Consider the following 25,111-nt stretch of genomic DNA (forward strand, 5'->3'; position numbering starts at 1 on the left):
CAACCCCAAACCTAGTCCCAGTGGCTGAGCACCCTGTAAGGCAGGAACAGGCAGTTGGACTTGAGCAGCCATGGGGTGGGGGGTGGGAGGTAGTGGAGGGGGGAAGCAGCACAGTGCAGCAAATGTTTCTTGGGAGGAAGAAGCCTGATTCATCATCATCTGCTTGACTACGTAGCTTGGATTCTCTTTTGTACCTATTCCTTTGATTTGGCTTTACCTTCATCCATCTTGATCCTTTCCTGGCCAAATATCCTCTTGGGCCCAAAGGAACACTGCACCATAGTCTTCTGGAAAGCAAATGTGCTTCCTGCTATGTAATCGCTAACATTCACATTACATGATTTGCTGTAGCTTGATCTTCCTTAGCCTACTACCACTGTGGTAGTAGGTTTTAGGTGGTCTCATAGTGCCTTTTGATTAGTTTAAGTATTTAATTGCCATCTTCCTTCTTTGGATCTACTTGGCATTTCAAATGAACAGAGATTTCTGGTTTTTTTTTTTAAAAAAAAAAAAAAAGGGGCAGGCACGGTGGCTCACGCCTGTAATCCCTGCACTTTGGGAGGCCGAGGCGGGCGGATCACGAGATCAAGAGATCGAGACCATCCTGGCTAACACAGTGAAACCCTATCTCTACTAAAAATACAAACAATTAGCCAGGTGGCGGGCACCTGTAGTCCCAGCTACTCAAGAGGTTGAGGCAGGAGAATGGCATGAACCTGGGAGGTGGAGCTGGCAGTGAGCCAAGACCAGTCACTGCACTCCAACCTGGGTGACAGAGCAAGACTCCGCCTCAAAAAAAAAAGATTGACATAGGCCGGGCGCCATGGCTCACGCCTGTAATCCCAGCACTTTGGGAAACCAAAGTGGGCAGATCACCTGAGGTCAGGACTTCAAGACCAGCCTGACCAACATGGTGAAACCCCGTCTCTACTAAAAATACTAAATTAGCCAGGCGTGTTGGTGCACACCTGTAATCCCAGCTACTCAGAAGGCTGAGACAGGAGAATTGCTTGAACCCAGGAGGCAGAGGTTGCAGTGAGCCGAAATTGCGCCACTGCACTCCAGCCTGGGCAATATGAGTGAAACTCTGTCTCAAAAAAAAAAAAAAGATTGATGTTATTGGCTCTTGTAGAGGAAACTAATAAAGTGTCTGTATCTGTGTGATTTGAGGTCTTTAAAAAAAAAAAAAAAATACTGCCTATCTTGGTCTTGCCATTTTGTTACTTAACTACAGTATTTGAAAGGAAAGGGGCAGGCCGGGCACAGTGGCTCACACCTGTAATACCAGCTCTTTGGGAGACTGAGGTGGGTGGATTACCTGAGGTCAGGAGTTCAAGACCAGCATAGCCAACATGGTGAAACTCCGTCTCTACTAAGAATACAAAAATTAGCCGGGCGTGGTGGCGTACACCTGTGGTCCCAGCTACTCAGGAGGCTGAGGCAGGAGAATTGCTTGAACCTGGGAGGCAGAGGTTGCAGTGAGCCAAGATCATGCCACTGCACTCCAGCCTGGGCGACACAGCAAGACTCCATCTCAAAAAAAAAAAAGGAAAAGAACATTTACTTTATCCACTATTACCAAGTGGATGCTGGAGTAGGTGCTTTCGCTGTGTGATCTTACTTAACCATTAAAAAAAGACATACATTAATAACTAAACTAGAAATTTAATATCCACAGCCACCATATTTTGAGTAAGCTAGACTACAAGTTAGTTATCTAGGGCCACCATAGTTCTCTATGCAGTCCATTAGCAATCTACAAATTACTTTTCCAAAAATGCTGACTTTACCTCATTTGTGACCTTTGCTCCAAAAAGCCAACCTGCTCCTCGCGGACTGATAGCCCAAGTATCCACATCTTCAGGATCTGACCAAACCAGATCACAAAATGCTCCTTTATGAGGAATTTCCTGATTCCGTTCAATGGTTCGAATTTGATCCAGTGTTTTGATATCAGGAGATAAACCACCATGGACACACAAAATCTGCTCATCTATTAACTAGCAAAAAAGGATAACAAAGAGTTGAACATATAACCTCAGGCATATCTAAATTCATCAATGAATACTAAAGATATCAACATAATTGAGATGACAACTAGATAAAAATATGCAATGTGTTATTGGCAGGAACATACATGAGACTTTAAAAATAGAAACTTACAGCTGCTACTGTGAGCATGTCAAAAACTTTGGTACAGTATCTCCAGGCATTAGCATTTCCATATTTGGTTTGGCACTCATCTGTGAAAGAAACAGAAGGGTTTTAATTAATGAATCTGCCAATAAAAATAAACAATATATCCAATACTAGAGCAGCATTCAGTACAACAGAAATTCAGCTTAAACTAGGACAGCAAGATATGACACATATTTAGTCCTACTAGGACCTCCACATAGAGCCAAAAGAACACTGGTGACTAACTATATACAGTTATATGTCCCTTAACCATGGGGATACATTCTGAAAAATGCATTGTTAGGTGATTTCGTCATTGTGTGAACATCATCACATATCCTTACTAAACCCAGATGGTCTAGCCTACTACACACCTAAGCAATATGATATAGCCTATTGCTCCTAGGCTATAAACTTGTGAAGCATGTCACTGTACTAAATATCATAAGGAAATAGTAACACAAGGGTAAGTATTTGTGCAATAGGAATTTTTCAACTCCGTTATATCTACGGGACCACTGTTATATATACAGTCCATCATTGACTGAAATGTCATTATGTGGCACATGACTGTATTTCCTAAGGATGTAGTACTGCTCTTCATTCCTGGAATGGACCTAAGAAGCAGCTGAAATTATTAACCAAAAGGCTATCATTAGAAGAGTCAAATACAAATTTCACACAACCTGAAGCAAATGTTTTTATAGTTATGTTAATATTAGGTAATTCTGGTAAACAGATAAATTTATTAAAGGAGACCATTCTAGCAGGATAACCAGATCAAACAAATTAGAGGACCCTTAGTTATAGGAACATGAGCAATTCCTAACTCTTCTCAGGGCTAAGTTGTCTCTTCTGAGATTTTCTGCAAATTGTCCAACTAAACACTTGAGCTTCAGTGGATCACAACTGAGGACTGCCAGTCAGGTTCTTACAAATTCTGAGTTGAACACTCTTTCTGCTGCCTCCATAGCTTTTTGTTTTTGAGATAAGGTCTCACTCTGTCGCCCAAGTTGGAATACAGTGGCGCAATCAGCAGTGGCAAGATCACAGCTCACTGTAACCTCAACCACTTGGGCTCAAGCGATCCTACCACCTCAGCCTTCCGAATAGCTGGAACTACAGGCATGTGCCACCACACCTGACTAATTTTATTTCTGGTAGAGATGGGGGTCTCCCTATGTTGTCCAGGCTGGTCTTGAACTCTTGAGCTCAAGCAATCCTCCTACCTCAGCCTCCCACAGTGCTGAGATTACAGATGTGAGCCACTATACCCTGACTGTCTACGTAGTTAATAGGGTACACACTTCTTCTGTTAACACCATGGAAGCTCTGCACTTTGACTTCTTCCATAATTTTAGGAAAAAAAAAAAAAAACCTGACATACCACTATTGCCTTAAGTGAAGCTGAAAATGATATAGGAAAGAAGTCTGCAGGTTATGACCACTCTCCAAGATTTTCTCAATTATATATCTATGTGAAGCAAGATTGGCATAAGAGAGCCCTAACAATTAGCTCGGGTTGCAGGCAGGGATCTTGAGCTTGGCTCTATAGTAACTGCCCAGTACGTGTTTATCAGTGTGAACTGAAGGCCCAGTGTAAAGTTATATAGGGATATCTTATTCCTTTAAAATCAATGTAAGTCTTATAATAACTAAAATTATCTTATTCCTGAGGAGCTGTTAAGCTTCATTTTATTAAACAAAACCATACAACACCACTACAAGAACAGAGTTCTGGGAACAAGAAAGTTCAATACTAGATTTTGTGTTGCTGTCATTTTCCTCAGTCAAGGCACCTTGATTAAAATGTCCTCCTTCCTCACCCCATTTTTTCCCCTTTAGCCCTACACTGATGAAAGCTGGGCGAATTCTGGAGTATAACTGTATATATAAAAACAGTCACATATAAAAAACATATGTCATATATTAGTCATATATAACAATATGCATTTTATATATTATGCATGTAGCATTAGTTACATACATATAGTAGGTGTGTGTGTTTTGATAACATTAGTTTTAGTATTTTCACTGAGCTAATATCATAGTATGGTATCTAAAATATTGATTATTTTGCAAAAGAATCCAAAAGTTATATTTCAATTGGTGTTTATTTTGTGAATGAAAATAAGAAGTAACTTGTAGAAAGGAGACAAATATTATCTAACTTTACAACTATTTAAAAAATTATATAAAAACAATCATTGAAATTTCTCTAATTGATAATGGCAGACAAACTGAAGAGTAAGAGAGTTCAGAGTATCTTTGTTCTGTTTTGTTTTGAGACAGAGTCTCGCTCTGTCACCCAGGTTAGAGTGCAATGGCACAATCTCGGCTCACTGCAACCTCCGCCTCCCAGGTTCAAGCGATTCTCCTGCCTCAGCCTCCCGAGTAGCTGGGACTACAGGCAAGTGCCACCACGCCTGGCTAATTTTTGTATTTTTTGTAGAGACGCGGTTTTACCATATTAGACAGGATGGTCTCAATCTCCTGATCTGCCTGCCTCAGCCTCCCAAAGTGCTGGGATTACAGACATGAGCCAACACGCCCAGCCCAGCCTATCTTTATAATGACAGAAGATAATTCAAAATATAAAATTTAAAACTAAAGAGTTCTGCAATTAATGTTTCCAAATCTCTCAATATCTGCCTTAATTGTGCTCAAGGAAAATCCAAATTCATAATCTTATAATTATATTTCCTTCAAGGGGGTTCCTAATAAGCGCGCTCTCTCTCTCTCTCTCTGTAACTTTCAACCAAATAAAAGTTTTAGAGAAGTGGCTATTTTGCTTTTTTTTCTTTCTTGAGCCATAGTCTCGCTTAGTTGCCCCGACTGGAGTGCAATGGCGCGATCTTGGCTCACTGCAACCTCCGCCTCCTGGGTTCAATCAATTCTCCCTGCCTCAGCCTCCCAAGCAGCTGGGATTACAGGCCCACACCATCATGCCCGGCTAATTTTTGTATATTCAGTAGAGACAGGGTTTAGTTGGTCAGACTGGTCTCGAACTCCTGACCTTAGGTGATCCACCCGCCTCGGCCTCCCAAAGTGCTGGGATTACAGGGGTGAGCCACTGCGCCTGGCCTATTTTGCTTTTTATGACTAAGTTCTGCTTCTGATCCCTGAGGTCCTAGCATTCTCTGGAGTGAGCATACAGAGATATATGTAAAAGGATGTGTAACAGCAGCTTAAAAAGAACCCTAAAGTCCAATGATAGAGAAAAAACTGATACATCAATTATTGTACATCCATATGGTATATGATGCAGCTATAAACATAACAATAAAGTCAAAAAATCAGGTATGACCCCATTTTAGTGTGTGTTTGTACATATATAAACACACATAAATACACACACAAAATAGATGAGAATGGACTCTCCAATTTGTGCAGAACATTCACCTTCAGCAGATTCTAGATTCCCACTCCAAAGTATTTTGATTAATAAATCTGTGGTGAGGCCCAGCAATCTACATTTTTGTTTTGTTTTGTTTTGTTTTTTTGAGACAGAGGCTCACTATGTCGCCAGGCTGGAGTGCTATGGCGTGATCTTGGCTCACCATAACCTCTGACTCCTTGGTTCAAGCGATTGTCCTACCTCAGCCTCCTGAGTAATTGGGATTACATGCATGCACCACCACGCCCAGTTCATTTTTGTATTTTTAGAAGAGACGGGGTTTCACCATATTGGCCAGGATGGTCTTGATCTCCTGACCTTGTGATCCGCCCATCTCAGCCTCCCAAAGTGCTGTGATTACAGGAGTGAGCCACCCCACCCAGCCCACAATCTACATTTTTAACGAGAACCCAGGTGATTCCAGCAAGGTAAACTAAGGACTACACTTTGAGGCACAAATCTAGAAAGATGCACACCAAAAAGTTAACAGTAATCTCTCCAGCATAAGATTTTCAATTGTTGGGGAGGAGTGAAGGAGTGAGGATGTGGGGAAAATAATATACATAAAGCATGTGTATGACTTGTGTAGCTTTGTTTTCCAAAGAGGAAAGTAAAATAATATTCAGAATCAGAGAAATAGGAGTTCTTACCATAAAATCCATAGACCTGTGTTATCTGTCTACTCTCATGATTTCCTCGCAAAAGTGTAATACGATCAGGCCATTTAGCCTTTAATGCAAGAAGGTAAGTGAAGGTCTCCAAACTATAGTAACCTCTGTCTACGAAATCACCCTGTGAAGTAAAAGTGTACAGTTACAAATAATACAATAGCCAAAATATTCTTTTCAAATTACATAAAACTGCACAAACTCATGGTTCATAACTACAATAAAGAGTTACATACTGAAATATTTGGAAATTTGATTTTAACAAAAATTAAAATAGAAGTAAACAAACTGTTTCTTTTTTTTTTTTTTTTTTGAGACGGAGTCTCGCTCTGTCGCCCAGGTTGGAGTGCAGTAACGCGATCTCGGCTCACTGCAAGCTCCGCCTCCCGGGTTCACGCCATTCTCCTGCCTCAGTCTCCCGAGTAACTGGGACTACAGGGGCCCGCCGCCACACCCGGCTAATTTTTTGCATTTTTAGTAGAGACGGGGTTTCACCGTGTTAGCCAGGATGGTCTCGATCTCCTGATCTCGTGATTCGCCCGCCTCGGCCTCCCAAAGTGCTGGGATTACAGGCGTGAGCCACCACGCCCAGCATTAAATGTTTATAGAAACAAGATTTTGGACTCCAGGGAAACCTACAACAATCTGCTGTGCCATTCTCTCAAGAACATTCCCTGAAAAACCACCATTTTCTCGCTTTTTTCTTTTTTTTTTTTTTGAGACAGAGTATTACTCTGTCACCCAGGCTGGAGTGCAGTTGCGCAATCTCGGCTCACTGCAACCTCCACCTCCTGGGTTCAAGTGATTCTCCTGCCTCAGCCTCCTGAGTAGCTGGGATTACAGGCGCACACCGACACCACACCTGGCTAATTTTTCTATTTTTAGCAGAGACGGGGGTTTCACCATGTTGGTCAGGCTGGTCTGAAACTCCTGACCTTGTGATCTGCCCACCTCAGCCTCCCAAAGTGCTGGGATTATAGGCGTGAGCCACCATACCTGGCAAAACCACCATTTTTTTCAATCCTCTATTACCTACATTAGTTGATTTGGTCATCTGTTAACCAGTATTTTTTAAGTAATTTAATTTTTAAAAATTCAATTTTTTTTTTTTAGAGATGGGGGTCTCACTATGTTGCCCAGGTTGGTCTAGAACTCCTGAGCCTAAACAATCATCCCACCTCAGCCTCCAAGTAGCTGGGACTACAGGTGTGCACCACCATGCCCAGATAAAATAATTTTCTATTTTAAGAAATAATTTTAACTGCATTGGAAGAGCTGCCTACTTGAAGAAAAAAAAAATTTTTGTAAAAACAAATACCATAATTATAACAGCATTCTAGGTTCAGTTTTGCATTTAACAACCATATATGATAATACACTATTTACACTTCCCATTAATGTCTGACTTGGGCCAATATTACACCAATAGGAAAACAACTGAAAGAAAAGTGGCCAAGTGCGGTGGCTCATGTCTGTAATCCCAGCACCTTGGGAGGCCGAGGCGGGCAGATTAGGAGGTCAAGACATCCTGACCATCCTGGCCAACACGGTGAAACCCCGTCTCTAGTAAAAATACAAAAATTAGCTGGGCATGGTGGCACGCGCCTGTAATCCCAGCTACTCAGGAGGCTGAGGCAAGAGAATCACTTGAACCCGGGAGGCAGAGGTAGCAATAAGCTGATCACACCTGCACTCCAACCTGGCAACAGAGTGAGACTCCGTTTCAAAAAAAAAAAGAATAGGAAAGTGACCCAGAAACTTTCAGAAGGAAAGATAATGAGAGAAGGATCCAGAAAAAGTTCAACAGTAACACTAACACTACATTCCAAAAGAAAAGCAAACATCTACCTTAATAGCAAATGTATATGTGTGTATATTCATCCATCCATAGATTAACAAGAGATAAAAATGAATGCTCGAAAAGTTTGAATAAATAATAGTCAATTGAAGATTTATGCCTTAAACCAGGGGTTCTGGGTTATTTTTATGCCCACCCATTACTGATAGCTACTACCCAACCCCATCTACAGTGGCTTACTAAGGCAATTAATTAGAGGACATAGTTAAATGTAGAAAACTACACAATCACCTTGATATGGTTTGGCCGTGTCCCCACCCAAATCTCATCTTGAACTCCCACATGTTGTGGGAGGGACTCGGTGGGAAGTAATTGAATCATGGGGGCAAGTCTTTCCTGTGCCATTCTCATGATAGTAAGTCTCGTGAGATCTGATGGTTTTAAAAACAAGAGTTCCCTGCACAGTGTCTCTCTCTCTTTGCCTGTTGCCATCCATGTAAGATGTGACTTGGTCCTGCCTGCCTTCTGCATGAATATGAGGCCTCTCCAGCCATGTGAAACTGTAAGTCCATTAAACCTCTTTCTTTTACACATTGCCCAGTCTCGGGTATGTCTTTATCAGTAGCATGAAAATGGACTAATACACACTTTTTCATATACTGAAATGGGGACTGTCACATGGCAAAAAATTATTATGCAATTTACATTTAATAAGTCAGATCCTTTCCATGTTAAACAAGCACTTGATATCAGCGGTGTTTACATACCATAAATATGTAGTTTGTGTCAGGAACCTGACCTCCAGTTCTGAACAGTTCACAAAGGTCATAAAACTATAAAAGAAATGCAATATATGCTGATTACAAATTCCTGTTAAGAAGCAAAACAACAAAACTGAGAGTGAAATGTGTAAAGAAGCAGTTAAGAGGACTCCAAATATTTACATTTTTAAGAAATAAAGTGTAAGCCAAACTGCCAAGCACACAGTTCTCACGACTAAAAAAAGCACTAAATAAAGCTCACAGTTACCATAAAACCACCACTAGATCATTATCATAGGCTTCCCTTTCTCATTTTCTTTCATACATCTCCCCATCTATCTCTTGAGAATTCTGACATCCTTTATAAATTGTCTAATTTCTCAGTAAGCTAATCTAACAGCCAACCCAAATTCTGTATCTATTTTAATGAGACAAGAGATTAAGGAAACAAGTGGATCTCTCTTTTTCTTCCAAACTGAACTTACATACCACTTCACAGTGTCATAGAGATATTCCCACATTCTACAGTTAAGAGTCATGTACCCTCAGGCTCCACAGCCATGGAGTCTCTTCTCAATGATCAGTTAAAAAAAAAAAATTACATATTTCATCATTTTTTGTTTCTTTTTAAAGACAGGGTCTGGCTCTGTTACTCAGGCAGGAACGGAGTGATGCAATCATAACTCACTGCAGCCTCAAACTCCTGGGTTCAAGTGATCCTCCTACCTCGCCCTCCTCAATAGCTAGGACCACAGTTACATACCACCATGCCCAGCAAATTTTTATAGAGACAGGGCCTCGCTTTTTTGCCCAAGCTAGTCTCAAACTACTGGCTTCAGGCAATTCTCCCACCTCAGCCTCCCAAAATGCTGGGATTACAAGTGCGAGCCATGACACCCAATCATATTTCTTTTTTTTTTTTTCAGACAGAGTCTCGCTCTGTCGCCCAGGCTGGAGTGCCACTGCAAGCTCTTCCTCCCGGATTCACGCCATTCTCCTGCCTCAACCTCCCAAGTAGCTGGGACTACAGGCGCCCACCACCACACCTGGCTTGCTTTTTTTTTTTTTTTTTTTTTTGTATTTTTAGTAGAGACGGGGTTTCACTGTGTTAGCCAGGATGGCCTCGATCTCCTGACCTCATGATCCACCCGCCTCGGCCTCCCAAAGTGGTGGGATTACAGGCGTAAGCCACCGTGCCCGGCAACACCCAATCATATTTCATCATATTTCTATTTGACTGAAATGTGGAAACTCGCAAATTGTGCATTTGTCAAATTTCAATCAACCCAATTATTATCCTAGCCCTAATTTCCAAAGAAAGCATTACAGTTTTTCTGGAAAAAAAAATGATTTTGGATTAAGGGAACTGACTACAATACATTGGACCAACTACAACTAACAATTTCTAACACATTCATCTTTTACAGTTGAAATAAAATTATCATTTAAGCTTTAAACTCTTAATAGGAATCTTAGTCAAAGTGAAGAAAACTGAAAGTGAAATATTAACTACTGAAAGAAATAAAGTAACACCCTTTATAAAAATGTTCCATAAGTCTAAAAATTCAGACCAAAAAAAAAAACTTTAGATAGGTATAAAATGTATCTATCTTCTGAAAATTAGCTAACAGGCCGGGCTGCTCACACCTGTAATCCCTGAACTTGGGGAGCTCACACCTGTAATCCCAGCACTTTGGGAGTCCCAGGCAGGTGGATCACTTGAGGTCAGGAGTTCCACACCAACTTAGCCAACATGGTAAAATCCCATCTCTACTAAAAATACAAAAATTGTCCAGGCATGGTGGCCTGCACCTGTAATCCCAGCTACTTGGGTGGCTGAGGCACAAGAATTGCTTGAGCCCAGGAGGCAGAGGTTGCAGTGAGCCAAGATCATGCCACTGCACTCCAACCTGGGCAACAAAGCAAGATTCCGTCTCAAAAAAAAAAAAAAAAAAAAAAGCATGTTATGGTCCGGGAACAGTGGTGGCTCACACTTGTAATCCCAGCACTGTGAGAGGCCGAGGCAGGTGGATCACCTGAGGTCAGGAGTTTGAGACCAGCCAGGTCTAACATGGTGAAATCCCGTCTCTACTAAAAATACAAAAATTAGCCAGGCGTGGTGGTGGGCACCTGTAATCAATCCCTGCTACTTGGGAGGCTGAGGTTGGTGAATCACTTGAACTTGAGAGGTGGAGGTTGCAGTGAGCCAGGATCACGCCACTGCACTCCAGCCTGGGTGACAGAGCAAGACCTCGTCTCAAAAAAAATTAAAAAAATGTGGGCCGGGTGTGGTGGCTCACTCATAGTAATCCCAGCAATTTGGGAGACCGAGGTGGGTGGATCACCTGAGGTCAGGAGTTAGAGACCGGCCTGGCCAACAGGGCAAAACCCAGTATCTACTAAAAATACAAAAATTAGTCAGACGTGGTGGTGGGTACCTGTAGTCCCAGCTACCTAGGGAAGCTGAGGCAGGAGAATCACTTGAACCCAGGAGACAGAGGTTGCAGTGAGCCAGGATGGTGCCATTGTACTCCAGCCTGGATGACAGAGCAAGATTCTGTCTCAAAAAAAAAAAAAAAAGTGTTATGACATCATTTAAAAAATCAAAACAAACAGCCTTCATGACTAACGTAAGTGAATATCTTAAATTAAGATCTAGCAACTCAAGGACCTTACGAGTTCATGAATAATAATTATGATGAAAACCACGTAGCAAAATGCAAAAATCATTAGGGAAAAGAATGGAACACAAAACAATACCTATAATATAACTATACAATTCCATTATGTAAAAAATTGAGTAGGTATATACACGAAGTCAGGAAGTGAACATTAAAAAGTTTTAAAAGTCAGGTTTTTTATAAAAATATGGTAGAAGAGTATCCTTAAACTTTTCTATTGATGTTTACAGATACTTGTTCTTTTTTTTTTTTTCTGAGACAGAGTCTCACTCTGTTGCCCAGGCTGGAGTGCAATGGCATGATCTCGGCTCACTGCAACCTCTGCCTCCCAGGTTCAAGCGATTCTCCTGTCTCAGCCTCCCGAGTAGCTGCGATTACAGGCGCATGACAACAGGCCCAGCTAATTTTTGTATTTTTAGTAGAGACGGGGTTTCACCATGTTGGTCAGGCTGGTCCTGAACTCCTCACCTCGTGATCTGCCCACCTCGGCCTCCCAAAGTGTTGGGATTACAGGCGTGAGCCACCACACCCGACCAGATATCTGTTCTTAAACAAAAGCTTTTAAAGTCTATATTTACCAGACATACAGGCAGACAATTAAATATTCTGTATCAGTGATACATAGGTTCCCATTTCCTGAGAACTTGGGCAATTCTTTTCCTTTTTTTTTTTTTTTTTGAGATGGAGTTCTGTTCTTGTTGCCCAGGCTGGAGAGCAATGGCACGATCTCAGTTCACTGCAACCTCCACCTCCCAGGTTCAAGTGATTCTCCTGCCTTAGCCTCCCAAGTAGCTAGGATTACAGGCGCCTGCCACTGCGCCCCTGCTAATTTTTGTGTTTTTAGTAAAGACGGGGTTTCACCATGTTGGCCAGGCAGATCTCGAACTCCTGACCTCAGGTGATCCACCCGCTTGGGTCTCCCAAATGCTAGGATTACAGGTGTGAGCCACCGCGTCCAGCCCTATTTTCATCCTACATTACTAGGCACCTACCTCATCGTCAAATAAAATCTACCGTCTATGTCTCTCTCTCTCCCTCTTTTTTTATTTTATTTATTTATTTTTTTATTTTTTTTTGGAGACGGAGTCTCGCTCTGTCGCCCAGGTTGGAGTGCAGTGGCGCTATCTCGGCTCACTGCAAGCTCCGCCCCCCGGGTTCACGCCATTCTCCTGCCTCAGCCTCCCGAGTAGCTGGTACTACAGGCGCCGCCACCTCGCCCGGCTAGTTTTTTGTATTTTTTTTTTAGTAGAGACGGGGTTTCACCGTGTTAGTTAGCCAGGATGGTCTCGATCTCCTGACCTGTGATCCGCCCGTCTCGGCCTCCCAAAGTGCTGGGATTACAGGCTTGCGCCACCGCGCCCGGCCTCTTTTTTTATTTTTTGAGACGGAGTCACACTCTGTTACCCAGGCTGGAGTTCAGTGGTGCAATCTCAGCTCACTGCTGCCTCCGGCTCCCAGGTTCAAGCAACCCTCCTGCCTCAGCCTCCCGAGTAGCAGGGACCACAGGCACGTCCCACTACACCTGCCTAATTTCTGTATTTTTTTGTAGAGAAAGGGTTTTGCCACATTGGCCAGGCTGGTCTTAAACTAACCCTGACCTCAGGTAATCCACGGCCTCGGCCTCGCAAAGTGCTAGGATTACAGGCGTGAGCCACTGCACCCAGCTACTCTATGTTTTTCATATTTCAGAAACTCTGCTCCCATTTTAAACCAAAAACACTCTTGAGAAGTAGTTTTTTTTTTCTTTAATTATCATTATTTTTTAGATGGAGTCTCACTATATTGCCCAGGCTGGTCTCAAACTTTTGGGATCAAGCAATCCTCCCACCTCAGCCTCCTGAGTAGCTGGAACTACAGGTATGTACCACTTTACCCAGACTGGGAAGTGGATTTTTTTTTTTTTTTTTTTTTGAGACGGAGTCTCACTCTGTCACCCAGATTGGAGTGCAGTGGCGCGATCTCAGCTCACTGCAACCTCCGCCTCCTGGGTTCAAGCAATTCTGCTGCCTCAGCCTTCTGAGCAGTTGCGAATATAGGCATGTGCTACCACGCCCAGCTACTTTTTGTATTTTTAGTAGAGACGGGGTTTCACCACATTGGCCACGATCGTCTCGATCTCTTGATCTCGTGATCTGCCCACCTCGGCCTCCTACAGTGCTGGGATTACAGGCATGAGCCACCGCGCCTGTCTGGGAAGTGGAATTTTTTTTCATCAGAGGCAAGGAAACATCCAGTGTGCCCAGTAGTTCTCAAACTTTTTGGTTTCAGGATTCATTTGTGATCTTAAAAACCAGAAGTCCTCAAAATCTGTTACGTAAGTTTTACAAATCAGTATTTACCATATTAGAGATTAAAACTCAGAAGTTTTAAATATTTAAATTAATTTTTAAAAATTAATAACACAGGCCAGGCATGGTGACTCACAGCTGTAATCCCAGCTACTTGGGAGGCTGAGGCAGGAGAATCGCTTGAACCTGGGAGGCCAAGGTTGCAGTGAGCCAGGATCACACCATTATACTCTAGCCTGGGTGACAAGAGTGAAACTCCATCTCAAAAAAAAAATCAATAACATACCCATCAAAAAGTATCACAAACACATTTTAAATAAAATAAAAATTGTTTAGTAAGAGGAGAACTCACATTGTTTTACATTTTCACAAATCTCTTTAATGTCTGGCTAAATAGAACATGGCTAGTCACATAACTTGCCTCTGCATTCAGTCTGTTGGGATATATTGAGTAAAGCAGATGAGGAAAATCCAGCTTCACACAGATAAGCAGTTACAAAAGGAAGGAGTATTTTAATAACATTTTCAGGTAACTGTGCATATTCTTTTAATACGGTACCAATATTTGACAAGTGGCAGTTTATGAAACTTAAAAGTTAATCGCAGTATGAAATCTGAAGCCATAACAGTGATCTTCTTTTGCTTTTTTTTTTATTTGAGACAGGGTCTAGCTCTATTGCCCAGGCTGGAGTGCAATGGCACATTCTCGACTCAGTGCAACCTCCACCTCTCAGGTTCAAGCAATTCTCATGCCTCAGTCACCTGGGTAGCTGAGATTACAGGCACATACCTCCACACCTGGCTAATTTTTGTACTTTTAGTAGAGACAGGGTTTCACCATGTTACTCAGGCTGGTCTCAAACTCCTGGGCTCAAGCGATCTGCTTGCCGCGGCCTCTCAAAGTGCTGGGATTACAGGTGTTAGTCACCGCACCCGGCCTATAACAGTGATCTTTCATACTCTCTTACATTTGTTATCTTACACTTTGAGTAAATGGTAAACTAGTAATTTGAAAAATGAAAATGACATTGCATTCTATATCATCAAAAAACCATATTTGTTAATATCACTTCTCATCTCATCTCAGGAAAGTATCGGAAACTGTTAGCCTCATAGTGGTACTCAGATTTTCCAAAATTCCTATTTTTCATTAGTAAATTCAATTTTCGTCATCAGCAACAAATACTGTCAATTGTTCTCTTGAAGTGACTGGCTCACTTCCTTCACTTTTGCAAATATAGTTGCCAAATACCCAAGTCTAAATAATCACAGTTTGTCAGTCATTCTCAAGTAAAAATAGTGTTCCATAAAAAAGCAGTTATTTTAACTCATGACTCAAAGAATTTCACAAGTACTTTTCTTTCCTTTTCTTTAGGTTTTTTTTTTTTTTTTTTTTTTTTTTTTGAGACAGAGTCTCACTCTGTCACCCAGGCTGGAGTGCAATGGTGCTATCTCAGCTCACTGCAACATCCGCCTCCCGGGTTCAAGCAATTTTCCCTGCCTTAGCCCCCTGACTAGCTGGGATTATGGGCACCCGCCACCACACTTGGCTAATTTTTGTATTTTGTAGGAAAGATGGGGTTTTGCTATGTTGGCCAGGCTGATCTTGAACTCTTGACCTCAGGTGATCTGCCCATCTTGGCCTTCCAAAGTGCTGGGATTACAGGTGTGAGCCACCGTGACCAACCCACAAGTACTTTTCCTTGAGTAAACCATCTTTCTTCAGCATGCAGCAGATATGCTTTACGCATACTTCCCATTTCATCACACAGACTTTTTTTTTTTCTTTTTAGATGGGGTCTCACTCTGTTGCCCAGGCTGGAGTGCAGTGGCACAATAATAGCTGACTGCAGCCTCAAACTCCTGGGCTCAAGCAATGCTCCCACCACCTTAGCCTCTTGAGTGGCTAGGACTTACAGATTCAGACCACCAACCCTGGCTAATTTTTTTTTTTTTTTTTTTAAAGAGATAGGAGCCAGGTGCAGTGGCTCATACCTGTAGTCCTAGCACTTTGGGAGGCTGAGGCGGGTGGATCACAAGATGCCAGGAGTTCGAGACCAACCTGGCCAACATGGTAAAATCCCATCTCTACTAAAAATACAAAAATTAGCCAGGCATGGTGGTGCACACCTGTAGTCTCAGCTACTCAGAATGATGAGGCACAAGAATCACTTGAACCCGGAAGGCAGAGGCTGCACTGAGTTGAGATCACACCACTGCACTCCAGCCTGGGTGACATAGCGAGACCTTGTCCCCCCTCAAAAGAAAGAAAGAAAGGCTGGGCAAGGTGGCTCATGCCTGTAGTCCCAGCACTTTGGGAGGCCAAGACAGGAGGATCACATGAGGTCAGGGGTTCAAGAACAACCTGGGCAACATGGAGAAACCCCATCTCAACTAAAACTACAAAAAAATTAGCCAGGCATGGTGGCGTATTCCTGTAATCTCAGCTACTCAGGAGGCGGAGGCAGGAGAATTACTTGAATCTGGGAGGCAGAGGTTGCAGGTTGCAGTGAGCCAAGATTGTGCCATTGCACTCCAGCCTGGACAAGAGCAAAACTCTGTCTCAAAAAAAAAAAAAAAAAAAAAAAAAAAATTTGTTTTTTTAGACGTGGGGAGTCTCAGGCTGGATGCAGTGCCTCACACCTGTAATCCCAGCACTTTGGGAGGCTGAGGCAGGCGGATCACCTGAGGTCAGGAGTTTGAGATGGGGGGGGTCTCACTTGGGTTGCCCAGGCTAGTCTAGAACCCATGGCTTCAAGCGATCCTCCCACCTTAGGCTTCCAAAGTGCTGGGATTATAGGCATGAGCCATCATGCCCAGCCAGAATTTTTAAATAATGTATATTCTAAAGGATTGAGAGTTAAGTGAAACTGGCATTTTATTTTACTATGCAGGCATGTTGGTGAAGAACTCAATGATAATCAGCTTATTCTAGTGTTTTCCCCTTGATTCATGCTAAGGCATGAGCAATTTAACCCTCCATTGCCTCTGTACCTCCTTAGAGACCCAAGGGTCCAGAGGCCACACTTAACAAATTTGTGAGCTAGCTGAAATGGCTTCTTAAATAGCTAATATATAGCCAAGCCAAGATTTAAACCAAGTTGTATCTGACACTGAAATCTGTAACTCCTCACTATATTACACAGCTTCAATGCTTCTCAGCACAACATGCTCGCTAACATGTTTATTCATACCCAAAACCCAATCCTGCAATTCCAGAACAGGCCCCAGAGGAAGATAAGTCCCAAAGGATATATTTTACATTGTATTTAATCAGTCAATAGCTATTTAGAGGCTCAAATCCCATGTTTCTGATTAGTAATCATTTTTTGTGTGTGTTTTTGTTTTTTGTTTTTTTGAGACGGAGTTTCAACAACTCTTATTGCCCAGGCTGGAGTGCAATGGTGCAATCTCGGCTCACCACAACCTCTGCCTCCCAGGTTCAAGCAATTCTCCTGCCTCAGCCTCCCAAGTAGCTGCGATTACAGGTACCCACCACCACACCTGGTTAATTTCTGTATTTTTAGTAGAGATGGGGTTTCACCATGTTTGCCAGGATGGTCTCAATCTCTTGACCTCGTGATCTACCCACCTCAGCCTCCCAAAGTGCTGGGATTACAAACATGAGCCACCACGTCCCGCCTATTTTTTTTTTTTTTTTTTTTTTTTTGAGACGGAGTCTTACTTTCTTGCCCAGGCTGGGGTGCAATGGCACGATCTCGGCTCACTGCAACCTCCGCCTCCCAGTCTCTAGCGATTCTCCTGCCTCAGTCTCCCGAGTAGCTGGGATTACAGGCATGCACCATCACACCTGGCTAATTTTTGTATTTTTAGTAGAGACGGGGTTTTACCATGTTGGCCAGGCTGGTCTCAAACTCCTGACCTTGTGATCTGCCCGCCTCGGCCTCCCAAAGTGCTGGGATTACAGGCGTGAGCCACAGCGCCTGGTGCAATTGTTTTTAAGGAACATATACAACATAAACAATTGTTAACAGTTTGGTGGTGGTCTTAAAATAACATGTACAACAGAAACCCAAATTAGTTTCAAACCTCAATCTGCCCTGCAGTGGCTGTGTGTGAGTTTGGGCTATTTCTTCAATCTTTCAGTCTCCCTTTCATTGTCTACAAAATAATACTATCTCATAGGACTCTTGGGAAAAAACTGATGCAGAATATGTGAAAAAGTACTTTGTTAACCTCAAAACACAAAATAAATGTTAGCAATAACTGTACATTTGACTGAAGGTATATATAATACAAAAGTTCAATTTTATGCTTCTAATTTTAGTAGCTCGAGGTTGGTCTCTAACTTTCTGACCTTTGATCATGGCTGTAATTCACATCTTAAAAAGTCCTTGATAACACAGGTAACCCCTCAGTTTTAACACTATAACTAAGGGAAAACATGACTTGGTTTATTCCAGTTTTCAGGAATGTGTTAAAACACTGCTTATATTAATATCCTTTATGTTAGCAAAATACAAATATTTATTTTTAGAGAGAAGTTACACGGAAATTTTAGGAAATCAATTCCTAAAGTCTACTCTAAAAAACTGTAATTTTAACAGATTAAAGATGACATAATGGGACCTCTATCTAGGAGGTGATGACATGCAAGTGTCAGATTTTTTTTTAATCTCAACTGATGCAGAAAACACCTTGAAAAACCAAAAAATCAGCCTGTAAGTAGCCAAAACAAGACTTTGCTCGTGGAGCAGTCCCTAATCAGAGCCAATTTACACACATTTCTGCTCATTTACACAGTCATATTTAAGGCAGGGAAATTGCACAGGCTACCGTAAGTCCTGTTGGCATCCTTTAAAGACTACACTGTTTTGCAATGTATTATTAAGTCTTACAGCCCCAACTATAGTGTATGCATATAGCACTCTATGAGTAATCTGTTCAGCTTTCATTTCCCAGTGAAAAAATTCTACAGATATACATGAGTCTAAACACTGACAACAGAATCTAAATATGAGGTATGCCCCTCCTGTTAATGCTTTGAAAAAAAAATTTTTTTTTTTGACAGAGTCTTACTCTGTTGCCCAGGCTGGAATGCAGTGGTGCGGTCTTGGCTCACTGCAACCTTCACCTCTCAGATTCAAGCGATTCTACTGCCTCAGCCCCAAGTAGCTAGGATTACAGGCACGTGCCACCATGCCCAGCGAATTTTTTTGTATTTTCAGTAGAGACAGGGTTTCACCATATTGGTGAGGCTGGTCTCAAACTCCTGACCTTGCGACCCAGCAGCCTCAGCTACCCAAAGTGCTGGGATTACAGGCATGAGCCACCACACCAGGCACTGCTTTGAAATTCTTACAAACAAACACCCAGCAGATGAGAAATTTAACTAAATATTTTCTAGTTCATTCATCAGTGATTTGCTGTGACATCATGGACCAGCAATTTTATTTTTCTGTACCTTTGCTATTCTCATTCCCACTAAAGAAATGATACATTTTCAACAATATATGAGAGCAGAACAGAAATTAACTGAATGAAAAAAGTGCCTAACACCAAAACATCTCCTGTTAATCATAGTTACTATGAGCAGTATATGTTTGTACTTTTTATTTTCTACCCACTCCCACCATTCCACAGAAAACTAATGCTGCATTATTCACTTCACAAATGTAATATCAACAAACTCCATAACTAATTTGACCACTGCTTTTATTCACCAAAAATGTAAACCAGGAATCATTAGTGTCACAGAGACTGAGGCAACTTAGCTTACCACCAGTTGTGTTTGTTGATGTTGTTGTTAATTTTGTAGCACATGTGAAAACACACGTGGATCATGCACAGTACAAAACTTAAAAATCTGCTCATGAAATTTTACCTGTCCATGTATATCTCCACACACTGTTACTGGTGTTGATACTGGCTGAACATTTGACTCTTCTAAGAGGAGGTCACAAACATAGTCACATAGCCGCTGTAAAAAGAGAAAATAAAAGGCAAACATTTACTACAACATCAAAACTAAAGATAAAATACCAAAAAAGAAAAATACCAGGTCTAATACTTAGAAAGCCCAAGTGTACTTTTTGATTGGAAAGGAAAGTACCCTGTGATAATTCAGGTGTTGGATTTCTGCCAGCTGTCATACAGAATTCTTAATGCAATGCAAACTACCTACAGAGACACTAGGTTCTAGGAGACAGACAGCTTTACAAGAACTGTAAAATGATGCTTTTCACCAAAAAAAAACAAAACAAAACAAAACAAAAAAACCTTTTTTTTTTTTTTCTTTGAAATGGAGTCTCGCTCTATCTCCCAGGCTGAAGTGCAGTGGCACCATCTTGGCCCGCTTCTACCTCCGTCTCCCAGATTCAAACAATTCTCCTGCCTCAGCCTCCCAAGTAGCTGGGGTTACAGGCGTGTGCCACCACATCCGGCTAATTTTTGTATTTTTAGTAGACACAGGGTTTTAACATGTTGGCCAGGCTGGTCTTGAACTCCTGACCTCAGGTGATCCACCCACCTCAGCCTCTCAAGGTGCTGGGATTACAGGCGCGTGCTCGGCCGGTAGAAGGTTTTTATCCGGTAATTTTAAAAGTAAATTGCAAACCACAGACTTACCATTTGACCCAGCAATTGTAGTCTTGGCAATAAAAACATGTTCAAAATCTGTATATAAATACTCACAGAAGCCTAATTCATAATAGCCCAAAACTAGAAACAAATCAGATATCCTTCAATGAGTGAATGGTTAAACAAATTTCGGTACATCCATACCATGTACTACTACTTAGCAATAAAAATAAATGAATACTGCCACACAACAACCTGGATTCGCCACAAGGTATTTGTGTTGAGTGAAAAAACAAAGTCAAAACTATCCCAAAATGTTATATACTGTGTAATTCCATTTATATAACGTTCTTTTTTTCCTTTCTTTTTTTTTCCTTGAGACGTTGTCTCGCACCGTCGCCCAGGCTAGAGTGCGGTGGCGCGATCTCAGCTCACTGCAAGCTCCGCCTCCCGGGTTTATGCCATTCTCCTCCCTCAGCCTCCCGAGTAGCTGGGACTACAGGCGCCCGCCATCACACCCAGCTAATTTTTTGCACTTTTAGTAGAGACGGGTTTCACCATGTTAGCCAGGATGGTCTCGATCTCCTGACCTCGTGATCCACCCGCCTCGGCCTCCCAAAGTGCTGGGATTACAGGCGTGAGCCACTGCGCCCGGCTTTTTTCCTTTTTTTTTTTTTTTTTTTGAGAGTCTCGCTCTGTCGCCCAGACTGGCGTCCAGTGGCGCAATCTCAGTTCACTGCAAACTGCCTCCCCGTTCAAGTGATTCCCGTGCCTCAGTCTCCCACGTACCTGGGATTACAGGCGCACACCATCATGACCAGCTAATTTTTGTATTCTTAGTAGTTTCACCATGTTGGCCAGGCTGGTCTCAAACTCCTGACCTCAGGTGATCCGCCCACCTCGGCCTCCCAAAGTGCCGGGATTACAGGCATTGAGCCACTGCGCCTGGCCGCGTTTAAATGACATTTTCTTTTTCTTTCTTTCTTTTTTTTTTTTTTTTTGAGAGGGAGTCTCGCTCAGTCGCCCAGGCTGGAGTGCAATACAGCGGCGGCGTGATCTGGGCTCACTGCAAGCTCCGCCTCCCGGGTTCACGCCATTCTCCTGCCTCAGCCTCCCGAGTAGCTGGGACTACAGGCACCCGCCGCCACGCCCGGCTAATTTTTTGCATTTTTAGTAGAGACGGGGTTTCACCGGGTTAGCCAGGATGGTCTCGATTTCCTGACCTCGTGATCCGCCCGCCTCGGCCTCCCAAAGTGCTGGGATTACAGGCGTGAGCCACTGCGCCCGGCCTAAATGACATTATTGAAATGACAAAATTAAAGAAATGGAGAACAGGTTAGTTGTTGCATGGGTCCAGCAGCTGCAGGAAGGAAGTGGGTGTGTCTATAAAAGGGCAACATGAGGCATTCTTGTGTTGATGAACTGTTACGTATCTTGACTGTAGTGGTGGATACATGAGCCCTTATCCAATAAAACTGTGAAGAGCCGGGTGCAGTGGCTCAAGCCTGTAATCCCAGCACTTTGGGAGGCCGAGACGGGCGGATCACGAGGTCAGGAGATCCAGACGATCCTGGCTAACACGGTGAAACCCCGTCTCTACTAAAAAAAATACAGAAAACTAGCCGGGCGAGGTTGCGGGGCGAGGTGGTGGGCGCCTGTAGTTCCAGCTACTCCGGAGGCTGAGGCAGGAGAATGGCGTAAACCCAGGAGGCGGAGCTTGCAGTGAGCTGAGATCCGGCCACTGCGCTCCAGCCTGGGCAACAGAGTGAGACTCTGTCTCAAAAAAAAAAAAAAAACAAAACAAAAAACAAACTGTGAGGAACTGAATACACACACACAGACACATACACACACACAAACACAAGTAAAACTGAAGAAATCTGAACATCATGAGGTGATGATCTTAGGTTGTACCTGAAGATCATGAGTTATATCAATGTCAATGTTGGCTGACATTGTATTGGTTGTGGTATTACACTATAGTTCTACAAAATGTTACCACTGGGGAAAACTGGGTTATTTTGAAATAAAAAGGTTAACTATAATTAATTATAAAATTCAAATATAAAACCGAGGAGCCAGCTGGGCAGAGTGGCTCTTGCCTGTAATCCCAGCATTTTGGGAGGCCAAAGTGGGCGGATCACTTGAGGTCAGGAGTTCAAGACCAGCCTGGCCAACATGGCAAAACCCCATCTCTACTAAAAATACAAAAATTAGCCAGGCGTGGGGGTGCACGGCTGTAATCCCAGCTTCTTGGGAGGATGAAGCAAGAGAATCACTTGAACCCAGGAGACAGAGGTGGCTGTAAACCGAGATTACGCCACTGCACTCCAGCCTGGGAAACAGAGCGAGACTCTGTAAGTAGGGAGATCAGTTAAGTGTCTTCTATAATAATCTAAGTAAAAGTTAACTGGCTTGGACAGGGTAGTAAAAGTAAAAAATAGGGAAAATCGATTCCACATGTTATCTGAATGTAGCATCTGCTAGATTTATGACCAACTGGATACAAGGTGTTAAGAGAAAGTAAAGAATCAAGGATGACTCGGGGTTTCTGGCTTAAACAATTAGAAGGCTGGAAATAATCATTGCTGAGACAGAACTCCAGGGAAAGTAGATTTTTTATTGTTTTTTCACCCCTGTAAATAGACTTTATTTTTTAGAGCAGTTTTAGGTTCACAGCGAAACTGAGCATAAAGTACAGCATTCCCTTGCTCGGCACAGTGGCTCACGCCTGTAATCCCAGCAATTAGGGAGGCAGAGGCAGGAGGATCGCTCGAGCCCAGGAGTTCAAGACCTCCCTGGGCAATATAGAGAGACCTCGTTCTCCATAGAAAGGAAAAAAAAAGAAAAAAGTACAGAGTTCCCATATACGCCCGCCCTTCCCCCAGACAGCCTCCCCGCATCAAAATCTCACACCTAAGTGGTATGTTTGTTACAAACCATGTAACAAACATGATTTGCTGACACATCATCATCATCCAAAACCATAGTTTGTTTAAATTAGGGTTACTCCTTTTGTACATTCTATAAGTTTTGACAACCGTATGACATGTACCTACCGTTATAGTATCATATAGAATAGTTTTACCTATTCAAACTCACCTCCCTCCAACCTCTGCAAACCACTGATCTTTTTACTGTCTCTATAGTTTTGCCTTTCCCAAAATGTCATATAGTTGGAATCATACATACATAGCCTTTCCAGGTTGGTTTCTTTCATTTAGTAATATGTATTTAAGGTTCTTCCATGTCTTTTTATGGCTTGATAGCTCATTTCTTCTTAGCACTGCATAATATTTCATTGTCTGGGTGTATTACAGTTTGTTTATCCATCCACCTAGTGAAGGACATCTTGGTTCCTTCCAAGTTTTGGCAATGAATAAAGTGGCTATAAAAATCTGTGTACACATTTTTGTATGAACATAAGTTTACAACTCATTTGGGTAAATATCAAGGAGCAGGACTGCTGGATTATAAAATGTAAGAGTTTGTGTAGTCTTATAAGGAACTGCCAAACCATCTTCCAAAGTGGCCGTACCATTTTGCATTCCCATCAGCAATGAATGAGAGTTCTTGTTGCTCCATATCTTCATCAGCACTTGGTACTGTTAGTGTTCTGGATTTTGGCCATTCTAATATGTATATAGTGGTTATCTCATACTTGTTTCACTTTGCATTTCCCTAATGACACAGGAGGTAGAGCATCTTTTCATATGCTTATTTGTCATCACTATCTCTTCCTTGAGGTGTCTTTTGTTCATTTTGGGGGGCATATATGTATTTATTTTACTTTATTATATCTTACTAATATTCTTTAAGGCACAAACCAGGTGAGTAGGCTATAGCAAGGAAATCTTAGAGAGTTAAGAAACCACTATGACACTTCCCAGTATTATCTTCAGTGATGCTTCTTATCTTTATTCTGGGACTCCAGGTAATATTCAGCTCCTACAGCTACCACAAATGCAGCCAATTCCCATTTCAGTCTTTGTAATAATGCACCAACAAAGGAAACATTTCTGCAAAGCCACCCACATATCTCCAAGCTTCACTGCAGCCCAATAAACCCCAAAGCCCCCCTGCAGCCAGCTTCTTCTAGACGGTTTTTACTGGTGGCTCTTCTATCTTCCATTGTTTATCATCTGGAAGTTCCATTTTACCATCTCCATGTTCATGTCCATGTCCATGGGCCACGTCTTGCAAGACTGTGAGAACTGAGGAAAACATATTGTGATATGCCTTCCACTTTCACACCTAGGTGGTGAGAATGAAATTTAGCACAACCACTCTGAAAAACAGGCATGATGTGACAGTAATTTCCTTTTGTCCATTTTTTAATCAGATTGTTCAGTTTCTTATTGAGTTTTAAGAGTTCTCTGTAGGCCGGACACGGTGGCTCACGTCTGTAATCCCAGCACTTTGGGAGGCCGAGGAGGTCGGATCACCTGAGTTCAGGAGTTCGAGACCAGCCTGACCAACACAGAGAAACCCCGTCTCTGCTAAAAATATAAAATTAGCTGGGCATGGTGGTGCATGTCTGTAATCCCAGCTACTCGGGAGGCTGAGACAGGAGAATCGCTTGAACCCGGGAAGCGGAGGTTGAGGTGAGCTGAGATCGTGCCACTGAACTACAGCCTGGGCAACAAGAGCAAAACTCCATCTCAAAAAAAAAAAAAAAAAAAAGAGTTCTATGTATATTTTGGATAACAATACTTTATCAGCTTTTTTTTTTTTTTTTTTTTCCAAATATTTTCTCCCAGAACATGGATCATCGTCTCATTCTCTTGACAGGGTCATTCA

At 42.3% G+C, this 25,111-nt stretch overlaps 1 protein-coding gene across 1 annotated transcript in view; it reads right to left on the reverse strand.

Moving 5' to 3' along the window:
• PPP6C (protein phosphatase 6 catalytic subunit) overlaps positions 1–25,111 on the reverse strand; it is a 46,082-nt gene that overhangs the window by 4,789 nt on the left and 16,182 nt on the right. Inside the window, exons 2-6 of the mRNA XM_008006247.3 lie at positions 19,617–19,712; positions 8,809–8,874; positions 6,226–6,367; positions 2,164–2,243; positions 1,791–2,000 (exon numbers count right to left, since the gene is read on the reverse strand). Coding sequence (XP_008004438.1) covers positions 1,791–2,000; positions 2,164–2,243; positions 6,226–6,367; positions 8,809–8,874; positions 19,617–19,712 — 594 coding nt within the window. The remainder of the gene's footprint in view (positions 1–1,790; positions 2,001–2,163; positions 2,244–6,225; positions 6,368–8,808; positions 8,875–19,616; positions 19,713–25,111) is intronic.

This window comes from Chlorocebus sabaeus, chromosome 12, assembly GCF_047675955.1.
Source record: "Chlorocebus sabaeus isolate Y175 chromosome 12, mChlSab1.0.hap1, whole genome shotgun sequence".
In the NCBI taxonomy this organism is placed as follows: Eukaryota; Metazoa; Chordata; class Mammalia; order Primates; family Cercopithecidae; genus Chlorocebus; species Chlorocebus sabaeus.